Here is a 20,120-nt window from a genome sequence, read left to right as displayed (position 1 = left end):
CTGCCGCCATCTGGTCCATCTGATCATCCGGTGGTCATGGATCAAATAGAATAGCATGGCTGTTTGTATTTTATGCCTAGAGCAATAAAAGAGTATTGCTATAATATGATAAGTAGACGTTTTATAGCATGTGTCTGATCTGAGAGATACCTAGGGGGTTGCTTGGATTTATCTTGCAATAAATCAAATGAATGGGTATGTTTTTTAGGTAACAATGCAGTTTGACTTCCTATGGTAGACTCCTGTAATTCTGGTATTTTTCTCTGGATAGTAAAGAGTAACAAGTCTGGCCAAGTACAATAAAAATTAAAAAAAAAAAGCCTGTAGGGAAATGCAGGATTTTTGTGTGAAGCAGCATAAGTACACTGGGGTTGCATACAGAAGAGAAGCCAGATCCACGCCAGTAACTCTCTCTGTAATCAACTATTTTTGGCTTGTGCCAAGATGTACAAAGAGCAGGAGAAAACATAAATAGTACTTGGTCAGAGCAACACATGTCCTTCCAATATTCCACTTAAATCCAAATATTAGGAAAAAGTGTGTATAAACAAGAAGGCTCTTTATCATAATGTGTTACTGTGGTGGTTACATGAACAGTTTGGCCCTCTCTATTGACTTATCTTTCCCTGTTTAGTTACTTTTCTATGAGATTATTAGTATGTTAAGTCTTTCATCTGTAGGGCAGTACTTATATTTAAGTTATTAAATCGAATTTGATACTTATCAGCCCTAAGTAACACTATATACAGGGGCCGCGGATTGCTCAGTGGATAAAACACTTGCTGAGCTTGATGACTGAAGTTCAGAGCCCCAACACCTACCACACGCACACACACATGCACATGCACAAGGACACACACGTAGAGGGGGGAGGGGAACACACATATATACTTGTAAAACATGCACATACAAAAAGGAAACACTATGCTAATATTGCATGGCAGAAATCAAAATCATCTTGTGTTCATCCTTAGATTGTGAAACGTAGACATATGTGTATGTGGCACACCATATTTCACCAATTTCACCAAAAACTGTTTTCACCATAAACACATCATCGTTGTCATGCATTTTCATCCTGAAATAGCACTGCCACATAAATAAGTAAGTGGTAGAAACTCCAGTCAGTAGTGAGTGATGAAGGCGTAGCCTTGCACTTGTGTGCTCCCGTGCGCACATCTTCTGACACAGTCTTGCAGAATCCGTACTCTAGTTTTACAGTGTTACCCCGAGCTCTGGAAACATCACCTAGCTTGATACTTTCTTCACTCTTTTGGCATTTTCGGTGGTTGTTGTTGTTGTTGTTGGGTGTATCTGTTTCTGATTTACAATGTGGCTCTTTCTTGAAATCCTTTTGCAGAGTTAAAACCATGTCAACTGTGAAGTCATCTTGACTGTATAGTATGCTAAATTCTGATACAAAGTTACCTACATGCAATGTCTGTTACAGATGATAACCACCGGTCTCTGTGTCCCGCTCTTTGTAAGCAGAGGTAACCAGATCACATTTTCCAGACCAGTTTAGGCTACACAGGGAGAGCCTCAAAACAAAATGAACCAGAAATGAAAAATTCTTAGGCATTTTTTGTGGGGAAAAAAATGAAAATCTGAAACAAGTGTGAAGCTATGACCAACAAACTCCAGGGTTATTGGAGAAGAGTTGTCATGGGACATTCTTATATATTCGTGAATGTATATATCAGCAATAGTCTTAACATTCAGGGGCCTTGGGAGAATCTTGAGGTCAGAGTCAACCTGGACTACACAATTAGACCATGTGTTGAAAAGCAAACAATCAAAATTAGGGGAGGAGTTTTCTATCATTTCTATCATGTGTACTTTACATGGCTGTGTTTCTTTAACTAAAATGAATAACCTTTTAAAAACAAAATCACATTTTTGCCTGTTTTCATTAAGGTAGAATAGTTAAATTGAGACTTTATTTAATTACATTTCCCAAGGACTTCTAACAGAGGTCTGATGTAAATGGTGCCCCCCCCTTCTTCCCAATGGGATTTTGCCAATTTTTTACAAAATGCACTTTTTTTTTATTTTGGCTAGCTAGATTTATTTTTATGTACATGAGTGCTTTGCTTGCATTAGTGTGTCCGTGCACTCTCTGCATACAATGCCCTCAGAGGCCAGAAGAGGAAGCTAGAGTTACAGATTGTTGCGAGCTACCATGTAGGTGCTGAGAGCCAAACCCAGGTCCTCTGTACTCTTAAACACTGAACCACCTCTCCAGTCCCTATTTACTGATTTATTATACTGCGGATTCACTTTGTAGCACTGAGTGTAGTAGGCTGTTGCTCTACCACTGATCTCTATCCCAAGTCCTACAAATTGTTTTTTTAATTAATTTATATTTGTCCGGTAAGTTTTCCTGGGTGACATGAACACACATGAAAGGGTAGGAAACCATGAATTTGGTTTAACTCCAGAGTTAAGGTCAGGCTTGAACCCAGTCTTCTGTGGCATTGGATATGCGTCCATTGCTCAGGTTAATGTCCTCATGCTGCCCGTAAGGTCAAGCCCAGTTGCTTCTATTATCTCACTTTGCCTCACTTGACCTGTTGTCCTTTTGTCACTTAAGATCACCTCCCTCTCGTTAGCCACCTCTGTCACGAAAGCCAAATGCCGGCAAACAGCTTAAAATGAGTAAGATTTAGCCAGGCTCACTGTTTAAGTGGTGCCAACCATGGCCATCTGACCCCATTGCTTGGAGGCTCTTGGCAATGCAGAAGCACCAGAGTGGAAGGGGGGTGGGGGGGTGTGCTGGGCAAGTCATGGTCGACAAAAAGCAGAATGAACTAGAGAAAGGCTCCAACCTTAATAAGGTATGCCGTCCTACATGGGCTCCACCATTCAGTCGTTGATCAAACCAGAGCCCTCGTGACCAATCACTTGAGCTGCCATCCAAGCCTTTAATATAACTTTAAGGTGGTCACCTCTGTAGCAGACCCATGACACTCCATGTCCAGGTAAACCTGGTCTTGGTTTCTGTCCAAATGCTGGTGTTTGCTTCGCCTGTACCTGTGGGCCTTTTGTTTCTGTGCTTGTATGTACACTGTAACTCTGGAACTCTAAATCTGAGCTACTAAGTGGATGCAGACATCTGACTTAGTTGTATGTTTTCCTTCTGGTCCTGCCAAAGTTGTGTTGTTAGAAATTACATTCTTTTCTTTTTGCTGTTTTGCTAGTTCTAGGAAAGCATATTAATTTGGAGAGGGGAACTGTATGTTCTAGTAAGTTATGTTAACTGTGAATGTCACTTGAGCATACCATTGAGTTCTCATGGAGTCTTGGAGAACAAAGGAACATTGACAGAGAAACAGGCTCCTGACAGCCATGTAGGAAAGGTTAGAGGTCAGTCCCCTTCCCTTCTCCTTCCACCATCCCCTTAACTCGCAGTTCCCACTGGTCTCGTCTCTGTGTGCCTGCAAGTTCATCAGTATCCTTTTCCTATGAGTCCTCTTGCCCACAGAGGAGAAAGGGGAAGGCAAAGGAATGCTCAGTCAATTCCTGTGCTATACTGAGTCTGGGGCACTCCGAGAGTGCACCTGATCTTGCTGGGGCAGCGCTAGGGTGGGGATGAAGTGTGAGTGGAGCAGGCGTTAGACCAGGTGTCACCTTCTTCACCATCCTAGAAGGAAAAGTTTGGAGAGGAACAAGTTGGGATCTAGCACAGGATAGGCTGACCTTCAGTGGGTCCTGTGCTCCAACCGTGTCTCTGTACAGTCCATCCGGAGACCCCAACCACAAGTCGTGGGAGGTTTAAGGTGAGGAAGGAAAGCCAGCTGTGCAGCTCAGGCTAAATGACTTTTGGATTCAGGCTGGTGCTCACGGCCACTCCTTGGGCCCTTTGTTTACTGCCAATCTCGTCCCTGACTGGCCGTTTTCTCTAAATGCAGTGTGTAGCTGCCATCTTCCGTTGTCATGGCACATGCCCTCTGCCTTGCTCATTGTGTGTTCTCTGTGTGTGCATTTGGTTGATTTAAATGCGTTAAGGCCTGTGGCAGCTTGCAGATCTGCTAGTCTGAAATTTTCTTGGCCAAAATGTCTCTAGTCAATGATTTTCTTTTATTGAATTCTAAAAAGTATTTAAGAATGAAGACACTGCTCAGTACAATTTTAGGTGATTGTATATGGATTACTTGGTAATATATTCATTATTATATATTATTTTATATTATAGATATAAATTATATTTATATTATTTTATATTTATATATTATAAAATAATATATTACTTGGTAATATATTATTTAGTATGTTTTATTTTAAGTTTTATAAAAAAAAAAAAACAAAAAGGTAAGGGTATAAACTTTTCTGAAGCAACTCTAGAAAGCCAGTCCTTCTCCTACATACAGCTTATCTAGACTTCTTGCTAACCATGATGGATTAGACTCCCATTCTCAGTCTCTGCCGCCTTCTGTTTCAGGTCCTGTTGGAGTTGGGCTGAATGAGCTGAAGCGGAAGCTATTGATGAGTGACACACAGCACTATGGCGTGACAGTACCTCGTGAGTCCTCTGATGCGTGCTGGTTCTCTGAGGACATTAGCATATGGTCAGAGCCACTTAGGAAGCTTACACAGCACTAATTATTCTCCTCAGGATTGCTCCTCTAGGTCACCTCAACCCTGCATAGCACACAGTGATATCACATTCAGAGAGGGAACTGGGCCAGCAGACATTCAAGGATCCCCCCATACTGCAAAGATTATTGGCAGATTATTATTTTTTTTATTTCAGCTTACCTACTGGAGATTTTTGTGGTGACTTTTAATGCACAGATGACACCAACCTATAGTTACAAGTTATCTTCTAAATAAAAAAAAAAATCCTACTGTTCTGTTCCCTCAAATATTGCTAGTATTTTCCAGAGTTTTTTTTTAAAACTAGTTTTATGATTAGAAAGACTAAACCTGTGGTACATTTACACAATGGAGTACTACTCAGCTGTTAAAAACAATGACTACATGAAATTCCTAGGCAAATGGATGGAACTAGAAAATATCCTGAATGAGGTAGCCCAGTCACAAAAAAAAAAAAAAAAAAAAAAAAAAAAAACACATGGTATGCACTCGCTGATAAGTGGATATTAGCCCAAAAGCTTGGAATACTTAAGAAAAAATTCACAGATCATATGAAGCTCAAGAAGAAGGAAGACCAAAATGTAGATGTTTCAGTCCTTTTTAAAAGGGAGAACAAAACACTCACAGGAAGAGATACAGGGACAGAGAGTGAAGCAGGGACTGAAGAAAAGGCCATCCAGAGACTGCTCCACCTGGGGATCCATCCCACATGCAGCCACCAAACCCAGTCACTATTGCTGAGGCCAAGAAGTGCTTGCTGACAGGAGCCTGATATGGGTGTCTCCTGAGAGGCTCTGCTAGAGCCCTGCTGATACAGATGAGGATGCTTGCAGCTGACCATTGGACTGAATAAGGGGACCCCAATGGAGGAGTTAGAGAAAAGACTGAAGGAGCTGAAGGGTTTTGCAACCCTATAGGAAGAACAACAGTATTAACCAACCAGACCCCACCAGAGCTCCCAGGGACTAAACCACCAACCAACTAAACCACATGGAGGGACCCATGGCTCCAACTGCATATGTAGCAAAGGATGTCATTGTCCAGCATCAATAGGAGGAAAAGTCCTTGGTCCTGTGAAGGCTCGATTCCCCAATGTGGGGAATACCAGGGCGTTGAGGTGGGAGTGGATGGGTGGGAATGGGAGCATCCTCATAGAAGCAGAAGGAGGAGGGTATGGAAGAGTGGGGAAAGGGGATACCATTTCAAATGTAAATACATAAAATATCCAAGAAAAATAAAATTTAAAAAAATTAAATTAACTCAAAAAAAGACTGAACCACAGAGAGCTGGAAGAGACTTCTCAGAACACGAATGTTTCTTTTTTTTTTTTTTTTTTTTTATTAACTTGAGTATTTCTTATATACATTTCGAGTGTTATTCCCTTTCCCGGTATCCGGGCAAACATCCCCCTCCCCCCTCCCCTTCCTTATGAGTGTTCCCCTCCCAACCCTCCCCCCATTGCCGCCCTCCCCCCACCAGTCTAGTTCACTGGGGGTTCAGTCTTAGCAGGACCCAGGGCTTCCCCTTCCACTGGTGCTCTTACTAGGATATTCACTGCTACCTATGAGGTCAGAGTCCAGGGTCAGTCCATGTATAGTCTTTAGGTAGTGGCTTAGTCCCTGGAAGCTCTGGTTGCTTAGCATTGTTGTACATATGGGGTCTCGAGCCCCTTCAAGATCTTCCAGTTCTTTCTCTGATTCCTTCAACCGGGGTCCTATTCTCAGTTCAGTGGTTTGCTGCTGGCATTCGCCTCTGTATTTGCTGTATTCTGGCTGTGTCTCCAGGAGCAATCTACATCCGGCTCCTGTCGGTCTGCACTTCTTTGCTTCATCCATCTTGTCTAATTGGGTTGCTGTATATGTATGGGCCACATGTGGGGCAGGCTCTGAATGGGTGTTCCTTCAGTCTCTGTTTTAATCTTTGCCTCTCTCTTCCCTGCCAAGGGTATTCTTGTTCCCCTTTTAAAGAAGGAGTGAAGCATTCACATTTTGATCATCCGTCTTGAGTTTCATGTGTTCTAGGCATCTAGGGTAATTCAAGCATTTGGGCTAATAGCCACTTATCAATGAGTGCATGCCATGTATGTCTTTCTGTGATTGGGTTAGCTCACTCAGGATGATGTTTTCCAGTTCCAACCATTTGCCTATGAATTTCATAAAGTCGTTGTTTTTGATAGCTGAGTAATATTCCATTGTGTAGATGTACCACATTTTCTGTATCCATTCCTCTGTTGAAGGGCATCTGGGTTCTTTCCAGCTTCTGGCTATTATAAATAAGGCTGCAATGAACATAGTGGAGCACGTGTCTTTTTTATATGTTGGGGCATCTTTTGGGTATATGCCCAAGAGAGGTATAGCTGGTTCCTCAGGCAGTTCAATGTCCAATTTTCTTAGGATCCTCCAGACTGATTTCCAGAATGGTTGTACCAGTTTGCAATCCCACCAACAATGGAGGAGTGTTCCTCTTTCTCCACATCCTCGCCAGCATCTGTTGTCCCCTGAGTTTTTGATCATAGCCATTCTCACTGGTGTGAGGTGAAATCTCAGGGTTGTTTTGATTTGCATTTCCCTTATGACTAAAGATGTTGAACATTTCTTTAGGTGTTTCTCAGCCATTTGGCATTCCTCAGCTGTGAATTCTTTGTTTAGCTCTGAACCCCATTTTTTAATAGGGTTATTTGTTTCCCTGCGGTCTAACTTCTTGAGTTCTTTGTATATTTTGGATATAAGGCCTCTATCTGTTGTAGGATTGGTAAAGATCTTTTCCCAATCTGTTGGTTGCCGTTTTGTCCTAACCACAGTGTCCTTTGCCTTACAGAAGCTTTGCAGTTTTATGAGATCCCATTTGTCGATTCTTGATCTTACAGCGTAAGCCATTGGTGTTTTGTTTAGGAAATTTTTTCCAGTGCCCATGTGTTCCAGATGCTTCCCTAGTTTTTCTTCTATTAGTTTGAGTGTGTCTGGTTTGATGTGGAGGTCCTTGATCCACTTGGACTTAAGCTTTGTACAGGGTGATAAGCATGGATCGATCTGCATTCTTCTACATGTTGCCCTCCAGTTGAACCAGCACCATTTGCTGAAAATGCTATCTTTTTTCCATTGGATGGTTTTGGCTCCTTTGTCAAAAATCAAGTGACCATAGGTGTGTGGGTTCATTTCTGGGTCTTCAATTCTATTCCATTGATCTATCTGTCTGTCTCTGTACCAATACCATGCAGTTTTTATCACTATTGCTCTGTAATACTGCTTGAGTTCAGGGATAGTGATTCCCCCTGAAGTCCTTTTATTGTTGAGGATAGCTTTAGCTATCCTGGGTTTTTTGTTATTCCAGATGAATTTGCAAATTGTTCTGTCTAACTCTTTGAAGAATTGGATTGGTATTTTGATGGGGATTGCATTGAATCTGTAGATTGCTTTTGGTAAAATGGCCATTTTTACTATATTAATCCTGCCAATCCATGAGCATGGGAGATCTTTCCATCTTCTGAGGTCTTCTTCAATTTCCTTCTTCAGTGTCTTGAAGTTCTTATTGTACAGATCTTTTACTTGCTTTGTTAAAGTCACACCTAGGTACTTTATATTATTTGGGTCTATTATGAAGGGTGTCGTTTCCCTAATTTCTTTCTCGGCTTGTTTCTCTTTTGTATAGAGGAAGGCAACTGATTTATTTGAGTTAATTTTATACCCAGCCACTTTGCTGAAGTTGTCTATCAGCTTTAGTAGTTCTCTGGTGGAACTTTTGGGATCACTTAAATATACTATCATATCATCTGCAAATAGTGATATTTTGACTTCTTCTTTTCCGATCTGTATCCCCTTGACCTCCTTTTGTTGTCTGATTGCTCTGGCTAGAACTTCAAGAACTATATTGAATTGTTTATATAATGGATCACGTTGATGGTTTTCCGTATATTAAACCATCCCTGCATGCCTGGGATGAAGCCTACTTGGTCATGGTGGATGATTGTTTTGATGTGCTCTTGGATTCGGTTTGCCAGAATTTTGTTGAGTATTTTTGAGTCGATATTCATAAGGGAAATTGGTCTGAAGTTCTCTTTCTTTGTTGTGTCTTTGTGTGGTTTAGGTATAAGAGTAATTGTGCCTTCGTAGAAGGAATTCGGTAGGGCTCCATCTGTTTCAATTTTGTGGAATAGTTTGGATAATATTGGTATGAGGTCTTCTATGAAGGTCTGATAGAATTCTGCACTAAACCCGTCTGGACCTGGGCTCTTTTTGGTTGGGAGACCTTTAATGACTGCTTCTATTTCCTTAGGAGTTATGGGGCTGTTTAACTGGTTTATCTGTTCCTGATTTAACTTCGGTACCTGGTATCTGTCTAGGAAATTGTCCATTTCCTGAAGATTTTCAAGTTTTGTTGAATATAGGTTTTTATAGTAAGATCTGATGATTTTTTGAATTTCCTCTGAATCTGTAGTTATGTCTCCCTTTTCATTTCTGATTTTGTTAATTTGGACACACTCTCTGGGTCCTCTCGTTAGTCTGGCTAAGGGTTTATCTATCTTGTTGATTTTCTCAAAGAACCAACTTTTGGTTCTGTTGATTCTTTCTATGGTCCTTTTTGTTTCTACTTGGTTGATTTCAGCTCTGAGTTTGATTATTTCCTGCCTTCTACTCCTCCTGGGTGTATTTGCTTCTTTTTGTTCTAGAGCTTTTAGGTGTGCTGTCAAGCTGCTGACATATGTTCTTTCCCGTTTCTTTCTGCAGGCACTCAGCGCTATGAGTTTTCCTCTTAGCACAGGTTTCATTGTGTCCCATAAGTTTGGGTATGTTGTACCTTTATTTTCATTAAATTCTAAAAAGTTTTTAATTTCTTTCTTTATTTCTTCCTTGACCAGGTTATCATTGAGTAGAGCATTGTTCAATTTCCAAGTATATGTGGGCATTCTTCCTTGATTGTTATTGAAGACCAGTTTTAGGCCGTGGTGGTCCGATAGCACACATGGGATTATTTCTATCTTTCTGTACCTGTTGAGGCCCGTTTTTTTGACCAATTATATGGTCAATTTTGGTGAAAGTACCATGAGGAGTTGAGAAGAAGGTATATCCTTTTGCTTTAGGATAGAATGTTCTATAAATATCCGTTAAGTCCATTTGACTCATGACTTCTATTAGTCTGTCTACATCTCTGTTTCATTTCTGTTTCCATGATCTGTCCATTGATGAGAGTGGGGTGTTGAAATCTCCCACTATTATTGTGTGAGGTGCAATGTGTGTTTTGAGCTTTAGTAAGGTTTCTTTTACATATGTAGGTGCCCTTGTATTTGGGGCATAGATATTTAGGATTTAGAGTTCATCTTGATGGATTTTTCCTTTGATGAATATGAAGTATCCTTCCTTATCTTTTTTGATGACTTTTAGTTGAAAATTGATTTTATTTGATATTAGAATGGCTACTCCAGCTTGCTTCTTCTGACCATTTGCTTGGAAAATTGTTTTCCAGCCTTTCACTCTGAGGTAATGTCTGTCTTTGTCTCTGAGGTGTGTTTCCTGTAGGCAGCAGAATGCAGAGTCCTTGTTGCGTATCCAGTTTGTTAATCTATGTCTTTTTATTGGGGAGTTGAGGCCATTGATGTTGAGAGATATTAAGGAATAGTGATTATTGCTTCCTGTTATATTCATATTTGGATGTGAGGTTATGTTTGTGTGCTTTCATTCTCTTTGTTTTGTTGCCAAGACGATTAGTTTCTTGCTTCTTCTAGGGTATAGCTTGCCTCCTTATGTTGGGCTTTACCATTTATTATCCTTTGTAGTGCTGGGTTTGTAGAAAGATACTGTGTAAATTTGGTCTTGTCATGGAATATCTTGGTTTCTCCATCTATGTTAATTGAGAGTTTTGCAGGATACAGTAACCTGGGCTGGCATTTGTGTTCTCTTAGGGTCTGTATGACATCAGTCCAGGATCTTCTGGCCTTCATAGTTTCTGGCGAGAAGTCTGGTGTGATTCTGATAGGTCTCCCTTTATATGTTACTTGACCTTTTTCCCTTACTGCTTTTAATATTCTTTCTTTATTTTGTGCGTTTGGTGTTTTGACTATTATGTGACGGGAGGTGTTTCTTTTCTGGTCCAATCTATTTGGAGTTCTGTAGGCTTCCTGTATGCCTATGGGTATCTCTTTTTTTAGGTTAGGGAAGTTTTCTTCTATGATTTTGTTGAAGATATTTACTGGTCCTTTGAGCTGGGAGTCTTCACTCTCTTCTATACCTATTATCCTTAGGTTTGATCTTCTCATTGAGTCCTGGATTTCCTGTATGTTTTGGACCAGTAGCTTTTTCCGCTTTACATTATCTTTGACAGTTGAGTCAATGATTTCTATGGAATCTTCTGCTCCTGAGATTCTCTCTTCCATCTCTTGTATTCTGTTGGTGAAGCTTGTATCTACACCTCCTTGTCTCTTCTTTTGGTTTTCTATATCCAGGGTTGTTTCCATGTGTTCTTTCTTGTTTGCTTCTATTTCCATTTTTAATTCCTTCAACTGTTTGATTGTGTTTTCCTGGAATTCTTTCAGGGATGTTTGCGATTCCTCTCTGTAGGCTTCTACTTGTTTATTAATGTTTTCCTGTGTTTCCCTAAGGGAGTTCTTCACGTCTTTCTTGAAGTCCTCCAGCATCATGATCAAATATGATTTTGAAACTAGATCTTGCTTTTCTTGTGTGTTTGGATATTCCATGTTTGTTTTGGTGGGAGAATTGGGCTCCGATGATGCCATGTAGTCTTGGTTTCTGGTGCTTGGTTTCCTGCGCTTGCCTCTCGCCATCAGATTATCTCTAGTGTTACTTTGTTCTGCTATTTCTGACAGTGGCTAGACTGTCCTATAAGCCTGTGTGTCAGGAGTGCTGTAGACCTGTTTTCCTCTCTTTCAGTCAGTTATGGAGACAGAGTGTTCTGTTTTAGGGCGTGTAGTTTTTCCTCTCTACAGGTCTTCAGCTGTTCCTGTGGGCCTGTGTCTTGAGTTCACCAGGCAGCTGTCTTGCAGCAGAAAAGTTGGTCTTACCTGTGGTCCCGAGGCTCAAGTTCGCTCGTGGGGTGCTGCCCACGGGCTCTCTGTGGCGGCAGCAACCAGGAAGACCTGTGCCGCCCCTTCCAGGACCTTCAGTGCACCAGGGTTCCAGATGTCCTTTGGCGTTTTCCTCTGGCGTCCGAGATGTGTGCGCAGAGAGCAGTCTCTTCTGGTTTCCCAGGCTTGTCTGCCTCTCTGAAGGTTTAGCTCTCCCTCCCACGGGATTTGGGTGCAGAGAATTGTTTATCCGGTCTGTTTCCTTCAGGTTCCGGCGATGTCTCTGGCAGGGGTCCCGCCGCTCCTGGGCCCTCCCCCACGGGAGCCCAGAGGCCTTATATAGTTTCCTCTTGGGCCAGGGATGTGGGCAGGGGTGAGCAGTGTTGGTGGTGTCTTCCGCTCTGCAGCCTCAGGAGTGCCCACCTGACCAGGCGGTGAGGCCTCTTTCCCAAGGGGTCTGGGAGCAGAGAGCTGCTGCCGGCTGGGATCCGCAGGCGTGGGACCTCCGGCAAACACAGGACGTGCCCGGTCCTAGATGAACTCTGCCTCTGTGTGTCCCGATCTCACCAGGCAGCTCTCTTGCAGCAGACAAGTTGGTCTTACCTGTGGTCCCGAGGCTCAAGTTTGCTCGCGGGGTGCTGCCCACGGGCTCTCTGCAGCGGCAGCAACCAGGAAGACCTGTGCCGCCCCTTCTGGGAACTTCAGTGCACCAGGGTTCCAGATGGTCTTTGGCTTTTTCCTCTGGCGTCCGAGATGTGTGTGCAGAGAGCAGTCTCTTCTGGTTTCGCAGGCTTGTCTGCCTCTCTGAAGGTTTAGCTCTCCCTCCCACGGGATTTGGGTGCAGAGCCCAATGTTTCTTAATTATCTTTTATATGTAGTAATTGGCAGGTAGCATTTCAAATAGGCCTTCCATAGCTTAATAGACCAAATTTGGTAGGTTTTTCTTGGGTACACAGAGTTAGATCTATTTTTATAAAAATGGTTTTCATATGCATTTTTACAAATGAAATACAATACTTGAAACATTGTGATCTCCAGAATAAAATGGCTTTTGACTACTTAATCTGTTGATGTTAGCAAGCTGTCTGAACAGCCACGGTGGAAGGTTGGCCTTTTCAAGTGGTTTTAGTGCTGCATTTAAGAGGAAAAAAAATCATTTATGTTTCGCCCTTAGCAATGTTCTCTAGTTTTGGAAGAGTTCAACTACATTTTTAAATTATACTGCCCTGCTACCTCCAGTTACTTCTTGTTACTACATTTTTCCAAATTATTATTTGTAGTCACTTGTAGCTGTAAGTAAGGGGACTTCTGGTTTTCAACAACCCAGATGAAAGGAAAGAAACATGTGGAATGGTGCAGGGGTGAGATTTTGGTGGGGTTTTTTTCTTAATTTTAATTCCCTTCTCTTAACAGATGTTGAATTCCAGTGTACAAATAATTAGAAAATATTACCAAACAGTTGCTAACCTTATCAGGTGCATGATTGCAGGAGACATCTAGAAGGTTCCAAGACAAGGGGGAAGCATAATCATCGTTTTTCTGCTGTGTCATCTCCTTCATTTGTCCTAATTTATATGACTCTGTATGCAGCAGCATAGAATGGGTTGTGTTTTCTCCAATTCACAGAGGAAGACCTGGAGAGAAAGTGTGCTTCACTGGGAGGAAGAACAGGGTAGAAATGATACTTCAGAGGGAAGAGGAAGGAGATAGAACGGTTTTCTCACTTGGACTTGGCAGAAGGCTTTCTGATATCACTTCCCCAGATGGTTACTTTTGTTCAGTGTAGACACAGTACCTGATAGTGCCAACCTCAGGGAGCAAAGGAATTGATTCCGTCCTGGTGGGGAAGGCATGGCAGTGGTCATGTGTGGCTGAGACTTGCTTTTGAACCAGGAAGCAGAAAGCAAGCCGTAACTGGAGGCCAGCCTCAACTTTCAAAGTCCTGGCCCTGGTAATCTATTTCCACCAATCAGATCTCATCCCCTGAAGGTTTCACAACCTCCAAAGATGGTCCTGCCATCTGTGGACGAGCAGAATATAATCCTGTAAGGATACTTCTTGCTCAAAGTTAACACTTCTCCTTCCCTCCTGTAACGAACTGTCCTTGCAAACTACTGTAGCCCAGTAGGTAGTAACACTTACGTTTCTTTTGACTGTGGGATGGCAATCCATCCCTCCACTTGGTTCCGACTTTCTACTGGAGGTGGATTCTACAGGTTCCTTCTCCCCACTGCCGGGCCTCAGCCCAAGTACCTGATCATGTTCCCCTTTTCCCCTGCTCTCCCACCCAGTTACCTCCCTCCCTCTGCCCTCTTCTTTCTTCCTCCCAAGTGGGATTGAAGCATCCCCACTTGAACACTTTGGCTTGTTAACCTTCAGTTCTGTGGATTGTATCTATTTTATTCTATACATTTTTGGCTAATATCTACTTATTAGTGAGTACATACCATGTGTCTTCTTTTGTGACTGGGTTACCTCACTCAGGATTATATTTTCTACTTCCGTCCTTTTGGCTGCAAAACTCATGATGTCCTCATTCTTAATAGCTGAGTGGTACTCCATTGTGTCAATGAACCACATTTTCTGTATCCATTCCTCTGTTGAAGGGCATCTGGGTTCTCTCCAGCTTCTGACTATTATAAATAAGGCTGCTATGAACATAGTGGAGCACGTGTCTTTGTTATTTGTTGGAGCATCTTTTGGGTATATGCCCAGGAGTGGTATAGCTGGGTCTTCAGGTCATATGATGTCCCGTTTTCTGAGGAACCTCCAGACTGAATTCCAGAGTGGTTGTACCAGTTTGCAATTCCACCAGCAATGGAGAAGTGTGTCTCTTTCTCCACATTCTTACCTACATGTGCTACCACCTGAGTTTTTGATCTTAGCCATTCTTGTAGGTGTATGGTGGAATCTAAGGGTCGCTATGACTTGCATTTCCCTCATCACTAAGGACGTTAAACATTTCTTTAAGTGCTTCTCGGCCATTGGAGATAACTCTGTTATGAATTCTCTGTGTAGTTCTATACTCCCCCCTTTTTTTTAGATTTAAAATCACATTTTATGATGATGATGGACTTTTTTTTTTTATTAACTTGAGTATTTCTTTTTTTTTTTTTTTTTTTGGTTCTTTTTTTCGGAGATGGGGACCGAACCCAGGGCCTTGCGCTTCCTAGGTAAGCACTCTACCACTGAGCTAAATCCCCAGCCCCTTGAGTATTTCTTATATACATTTCGAGTGTTATTCCCTTTCCCGGTTTCGGGGCAAACATCCCCCTCCCCCCTCCCCTTCATTATGGGTGTTCCCCTCCCCATCCTCCCCCCTCTTGCCGCCCTCCCCCCAACAATCTAGTTCACTGGGGGTTCAGTCTTAGCAGGACCAAGGGCTTCCCCTTCCACTGGTGCTCTTACTAGGATATTCATTGCTACCTATGGGGTCAGAGTCCAGGGTCAGTCCATGTATAGTCTTTAGGTAGTGGCTTAGTCCCTGGAAGCTCTGGTTGCTTGGCATTGTTGTACATATGGGGTCTCGAGCCCCTTCAAGCTCTTCCAGTTCTTTCTCTGATTCCTTCAACGGGGGTCCTATTCTCAATTCAGTGGTTTGCTGCTGGCATTCGCCTCTGTGTTTGCTGTATTCTGGCTGTGTCTCTCGGGAGTGATCTACATCCGGCTCCTGTCAGCCAGCACTTCTTTGCTTCATCCATCTTGTCTAATTGGATGGCTGTATATGCATGGGCCACATGTGGGGCAGGCTCTGAATGGGTGTTCCTTCAGTCTCTGTTTTAATCTTTTCCTCTCTCTTCCCTGCCAAGGGTATTCTTGTTCCCCTTTTAAAGAACGAGTGAAGCATTCACATTGTGATCATCCGTCTTGAGTTTCATGTGTTCTAGGCATCTAGGGTAATTCAAGCATTTGGGCTAATAGCCACTTATCAATGAGTGCATACCATGTGTGTTTTTCTGTGATTGGGTTAGCTCACTCAGGATGATATTTTCCAGTTCCAACCATTTGCCTACGAATTTCATAAAGTCATTGTTTTTGATAGCTGAGTAATATTCCATTGTGTAGATGTACCACATTTTCTGTATCCATTCCTCTGTTGAAGGGCATCTGGGTTCTTTCCAGCTTCTGGCTATTATAAATAAGGCTGCGATGAACATAGTGGAGCACGTGTCTTTTTTATATGTTGGGGCATCTTTTGGGTATATATATGCCCAAGAGAGGTATAGCTGGATCCTCAGGCAGTTCAATGTCCAATTTTCTGAGGAACCTCCAGACTGATTTCCAGAATGGTTGTACCAGTCTGCAATCCCACCAACAATGGAGGAGTGTTCCTCTTTCTCCGAGTCCTCGCCAGCATCTGCTGTCACCTGAGTTTTTGATCTTAGCCATTCTCACTGGTGTGAGGTGAAATCTCAGGGTTGTTTTGATTTGCATTTCCCTTATGACTAAAGATGTTGAACATTTCTTTAGGTGTTTCTCAGCCATTCGGCATTCCTCAGCTGTGAATTCTTTGTTTAGCTCTGAACCCCATTTTTTAATAGGATTATTTGTCTCCCTGCAGTCTAACTTCTTGAGTTCTTTGTATATTTTGGATATAAGGCCTCTATCTGTTGTAGGATTGGTAAAGATCTTTTCCCAACCTGTTGGTTGCCGTTTTGTCCTAACCACAGTGTCCTTTGCCTTACAGAAGCTTTGCAGTTTTATGAGATCCCATTTGTCAATTCTTGATTTTAGAGCATAAGCCATTGGTGTTTTGTTCAGGAAATTTTTTCCAGTGCCTATGTGTTCCGGATGCTTCCCTAGTTTTTCTTCTATTAGTTTGAGTGTATCTCTATACCCCATTTTTTGATTAGGTTGTTTGGTTGGTTTTTTTTGTTGTTGTTGTTGTTTTTTTTTGTTAGCTTCTTGACTTCTCTATATGTTTTTGATATTGGCCCTCTATCAGATGTGAGGTTAGTGAAGATTTTTTTTTCCCCATCTGTAGGTTGCCGATTTGTCTTATTGACCATGTCTTTTGCCTTACAGAGGCTTTTCAGTGTCATGAGGTCCTATTTATTAATTCTTGATCTCAGATCATAAACCATTGGAATTCTGTTTAGGAAATCCCCGCCCCCTTTATGCCAATGAGTTCGAGGCTCTTTCCCATTCTCTCTTCTATTAGATTAGTGTTTCTGGTTTTATGATGAGGTCCTTGATCCACTTTGACTTGAGCTTTGTGCAAGGTGACAAATATGAATCTATTTTCATTTTTCTGTATACCAACTGCCAGTTAGACCAGCACCATTTATAGAACATGGTTTCTTTTTTCCATCGTATACTTTTGGCTTTTTTGTCAAAGATCAAGTGTCCATATATGTGTGGTTTTATTTCTGGGTCTTCATTCTATTCCACCAATGCCATTTTTATCACTGTTGGTTTGTAGTAGTATAGCTTGAGATCAGGGATGGTCATTTCCCCAGTTCTTTTATTGTTAAGAATTGTTTTCACTATCCTGTTTTTTTTTTCCTCATAAGAAATTGAGAATTGATACCTCCATGTCTTTGAAGGATTATGTTGTAATGGGGATTGCATTAAATCTATAGATTGCTTTTAGCATAATGACCATTTTTACTATGTTAATCCTACCAATCCTTGTCACACAAATCTTTAGTTTGCAAGGTTAGAGTTACCCTAAGGTATTTTATTTTATTTGTGACTACTGTGAAGAGTATTATTTCCCTATTGTTTTCTCAGCCCATTTATCGTTGTTATGTAGGAAGGCTACAGATTTTTTTTTTTTTTAGTTAATTTTATATCCAGCCAGTCTGCTTAAGTTGTTTATTAGCTGTAGAAGTTCTCTTGTAGAATTTTCAGGATTCTTGTGTATACTATCATTTCATGTGCAAATAGTAATACCTTGAATTCTTCCTTTCCAGTTTTTATCCCCTTGATCTCCTTTTGTTGTCTTGTTACTCTAGCTAGAACTTCAAGTACTATATTGAATAGATACGAGAAGACTGCTCAGTCTTGCCTTGTCCCTGATTGTCATGGGATTGCTTCAAGTATCTCTCCATTTTAATTTGATTTTAGCTGTTGGTTTGCTGTATATTGCTTTTATTATATTTAGGTGTGGGACTTGAAATCCTGATCTTTCCAATACTTTTAACATGAAGAGATGTTGTATTTTATCAAATGGCTTTCTCAGCATCTAATGAGATGATTGTGATTTTTTTTCCTTTGGGTTTGTTTATGTAGGGGATTTCATTAATGGATTTTTATATCCACTACATCCCTGGAATATATTCTGGGATGAAGCCTACTTGATCACGGTAAATGATTTTTTGATGTGTTTTTTTATTTGGTTTGAGAGAATTTTATTATGTGTTTTAGCCTGAATATTCATAAGTGAACTTGGTCTGAAGTTCTCTTTCTTTGTTGGGTCTCTTTGGTTTAGGTACCAGAATAATTGTGGCTTCATAGAATGATGTAGGTAGTGTTCCTCCTATTTCTTTTATGAAATAGCTTGAAGGTCTGGTAGAATTCTTACTAAAGCCATCTAGCCCTGGGATTTTTTTGGTTGGGAGGTTTTTAATGAGTTCTTCTATTTTTCTGAGGTGCTGTGGGCCTGTTTAGATAGTTTACCTGCTCTTGATTTAACTTTGGTGGATGATATGTCTAGAAAATCATCCATTTGATCTAGATTTTCCAGTTTTGTTGAATATAGGCTTTCATAGTAGGATGTGACGACCTTTTGAATTTCCTCAGTTTCTGTTTTTATGTCTCCCTTTTCATTTCTGATTTTGTTAATTTGAATAGGGGTTTGTCTGTCTTGTAGATTTTCTCAAAGAACCAGCTTTTAGTTTTGTTGATTCTTTGGATCCTTCACTTTGTTTCTATTTGGTCCATTTCTGCCCTGAGATTTTCTATTTCCTGCCTCCTACTCCTCTTGGGTGTGTTTTCTTACTTTTGCTCTTGGGCTTTCGGGTGTGCAACCTAAGTTGCTAGTGTAGAAGCGCGTCAGTTTCTTTAGGCGGACACCTAGAGCTATGAGTTTTCCTCTTAGCACTGCTTTCATTGTGTCTCATAAATTTGGGTACGTTATGCCCTCATTTTTGTTGAATACTAAAAATTCTTTAATTTCTTTATTTTTTTTCCCCTGAACAAGTTATCATTGAATAGAGAGTTGTTCAGTTTCCCATGGATTTGAGGGTTTTCTGTTGTGTTTTTGTTATTGAAGTCTAGCCTTAGTACTTGGTGATCTGATAGGGTGCGTGAAATTATTTCAATCTTCTTGTATCTGTTGAGGCTTGTTTTGTGACTTATCGTATGGTAAGTTTTAGAAAAGGTGCCACAAGGTGCTGAGAAGAATGTATATTTTTTTTGTTTGTTTTATGGTGAAATGTTCTGTATATATAACCGCTACCAGTTTTACTGTGTGTCTGTTTAGCTTCTGCCTCAGTGACCTGTCCATTGGTGAGAGTGCAGTGTTGAAGTCTCCCACTGTTATTGTGTGGGGTTCAATGTTTGTTTTGAGCTTTAGTAAATTTTTACGAGTGTGGCTGCCCTTGCATTTGGGGCATAGATGTTCAGAATTGAGACTTTGTCTTGGTCGATTTTTCCTTTCAATATGAAGCGTCTTTCCCTATATTGCTTGATAACTTTTGGTTCAAAGTCTATTTTATTGGATATTAGGATGGCAAATCTCAATTGTTTCTTGGGACCATTTGCTTGGAGGATTTTGTTACAGCCTTTTACTCTGAGGTGTAGTGTTTGTCTTTGTCATGTAGGTGTGTTTCTTGTATGTAGCAGAATGCTGGATCCTGCCTACAAATACAGCGTATTAACTTATGTCTTTTTATTGGGGAATTGAGTCTGTTTATATTGACAGATACAAAAGACAGATGATTGTTAGTTTGTTATGTTTGTTGTTCTAGGTGGCATTAGGTTTATATGATTCTCTCCTTTTGGTTTTGTTGTGAGATGATTAATATCTTGTTTTTTCCTTTGGTTTAGGTACCCTGCTTGTGTTGGAGTTTTCCTTCTAGAGTTCTCTGAAGGGCTGGATTAGTAGATATAGCTTAGATTTGGGTTTTGTCATGGAATATTTTGGTTTCTTCATCTATCCTGATTGAGGGTTTTGCAGAGTGTAGTAGCCAGGTTTGGCATTTGTGTTCTCTTAGGGTCTGTATGACGTCTTTCCAGGCTCTTCTGACTTTTAGGTTCTCTGTTGAGAAGTCTGGTGTAATTCTGATACGTCTGCCTTTTATATGTTACTTGACCTTTTTTCTTAGAGCTTTCCTTAGAGAAGATTGAAATAATTTCATGTTCTTTTTTCTGTGCATTTAGCGTTTTGATTATTATGATATTATTATTATCTGATCCAGTCTATTTGGTGTTCTATAGGCTTCTTGTACATTTATGGCCATTTCTTTCTTTAGGTTGGGAAAGTTTTCTTCTATGATTTTGTTGAAGATGTTTTCAGGTCCTTCGAGCTGGGAATCTTTGCTCTCTTTTATTCCTGTTCTTCTTA

General features: G+C 41.0%; 1 protein-coding gene across 8 annotated transcripts in view; it reads left to right on the top strand.

The window, feature by feature from the left end:
* The window catches only part of Mpp7 (MAGUK p55 scaffold protein 7), a 269,029-nt gene that overhangs the window by 227,138 nt on the left and 21,771 nt on the right, over positions 1–20,120 (top strand). For all 8 annotated transcript variants that reach the window (XR_015640818.1, XR_015640817.1, XR_015640819.1 and 5 more), the window contains 1 exon segment: positions 4,442–4,522. Coding sequence is in view for 4 of the 8 variants with exons in the window: in XM_087590730.1 (XP_087446856.1) it covers positions 4,442–4,522 (81 nt within the window). In the remaining 4 variants the exon portion in view is untranslated.

This window comes from Rattus norvegicus, chromosome 17 (genome assembly GCF_021556685.1).
Source record: "Rattus norvegicus strain SHRSP/BbbUtx chromosome 17, alternate assembly SHRSP_T2T, whole genome shotgun sequence".
Taxonomy (NCBI): Eukaryota; Metazoa; Chordata; class Mammalia; order Rodentia; family Muridae; genus Rattus; species Rattus norvegicus.
The sequence above is the reverse complement of the archived record's forward strand: the minus strand, read 5'-3'. Positions and strand labels throughout refer to the sequence as shown.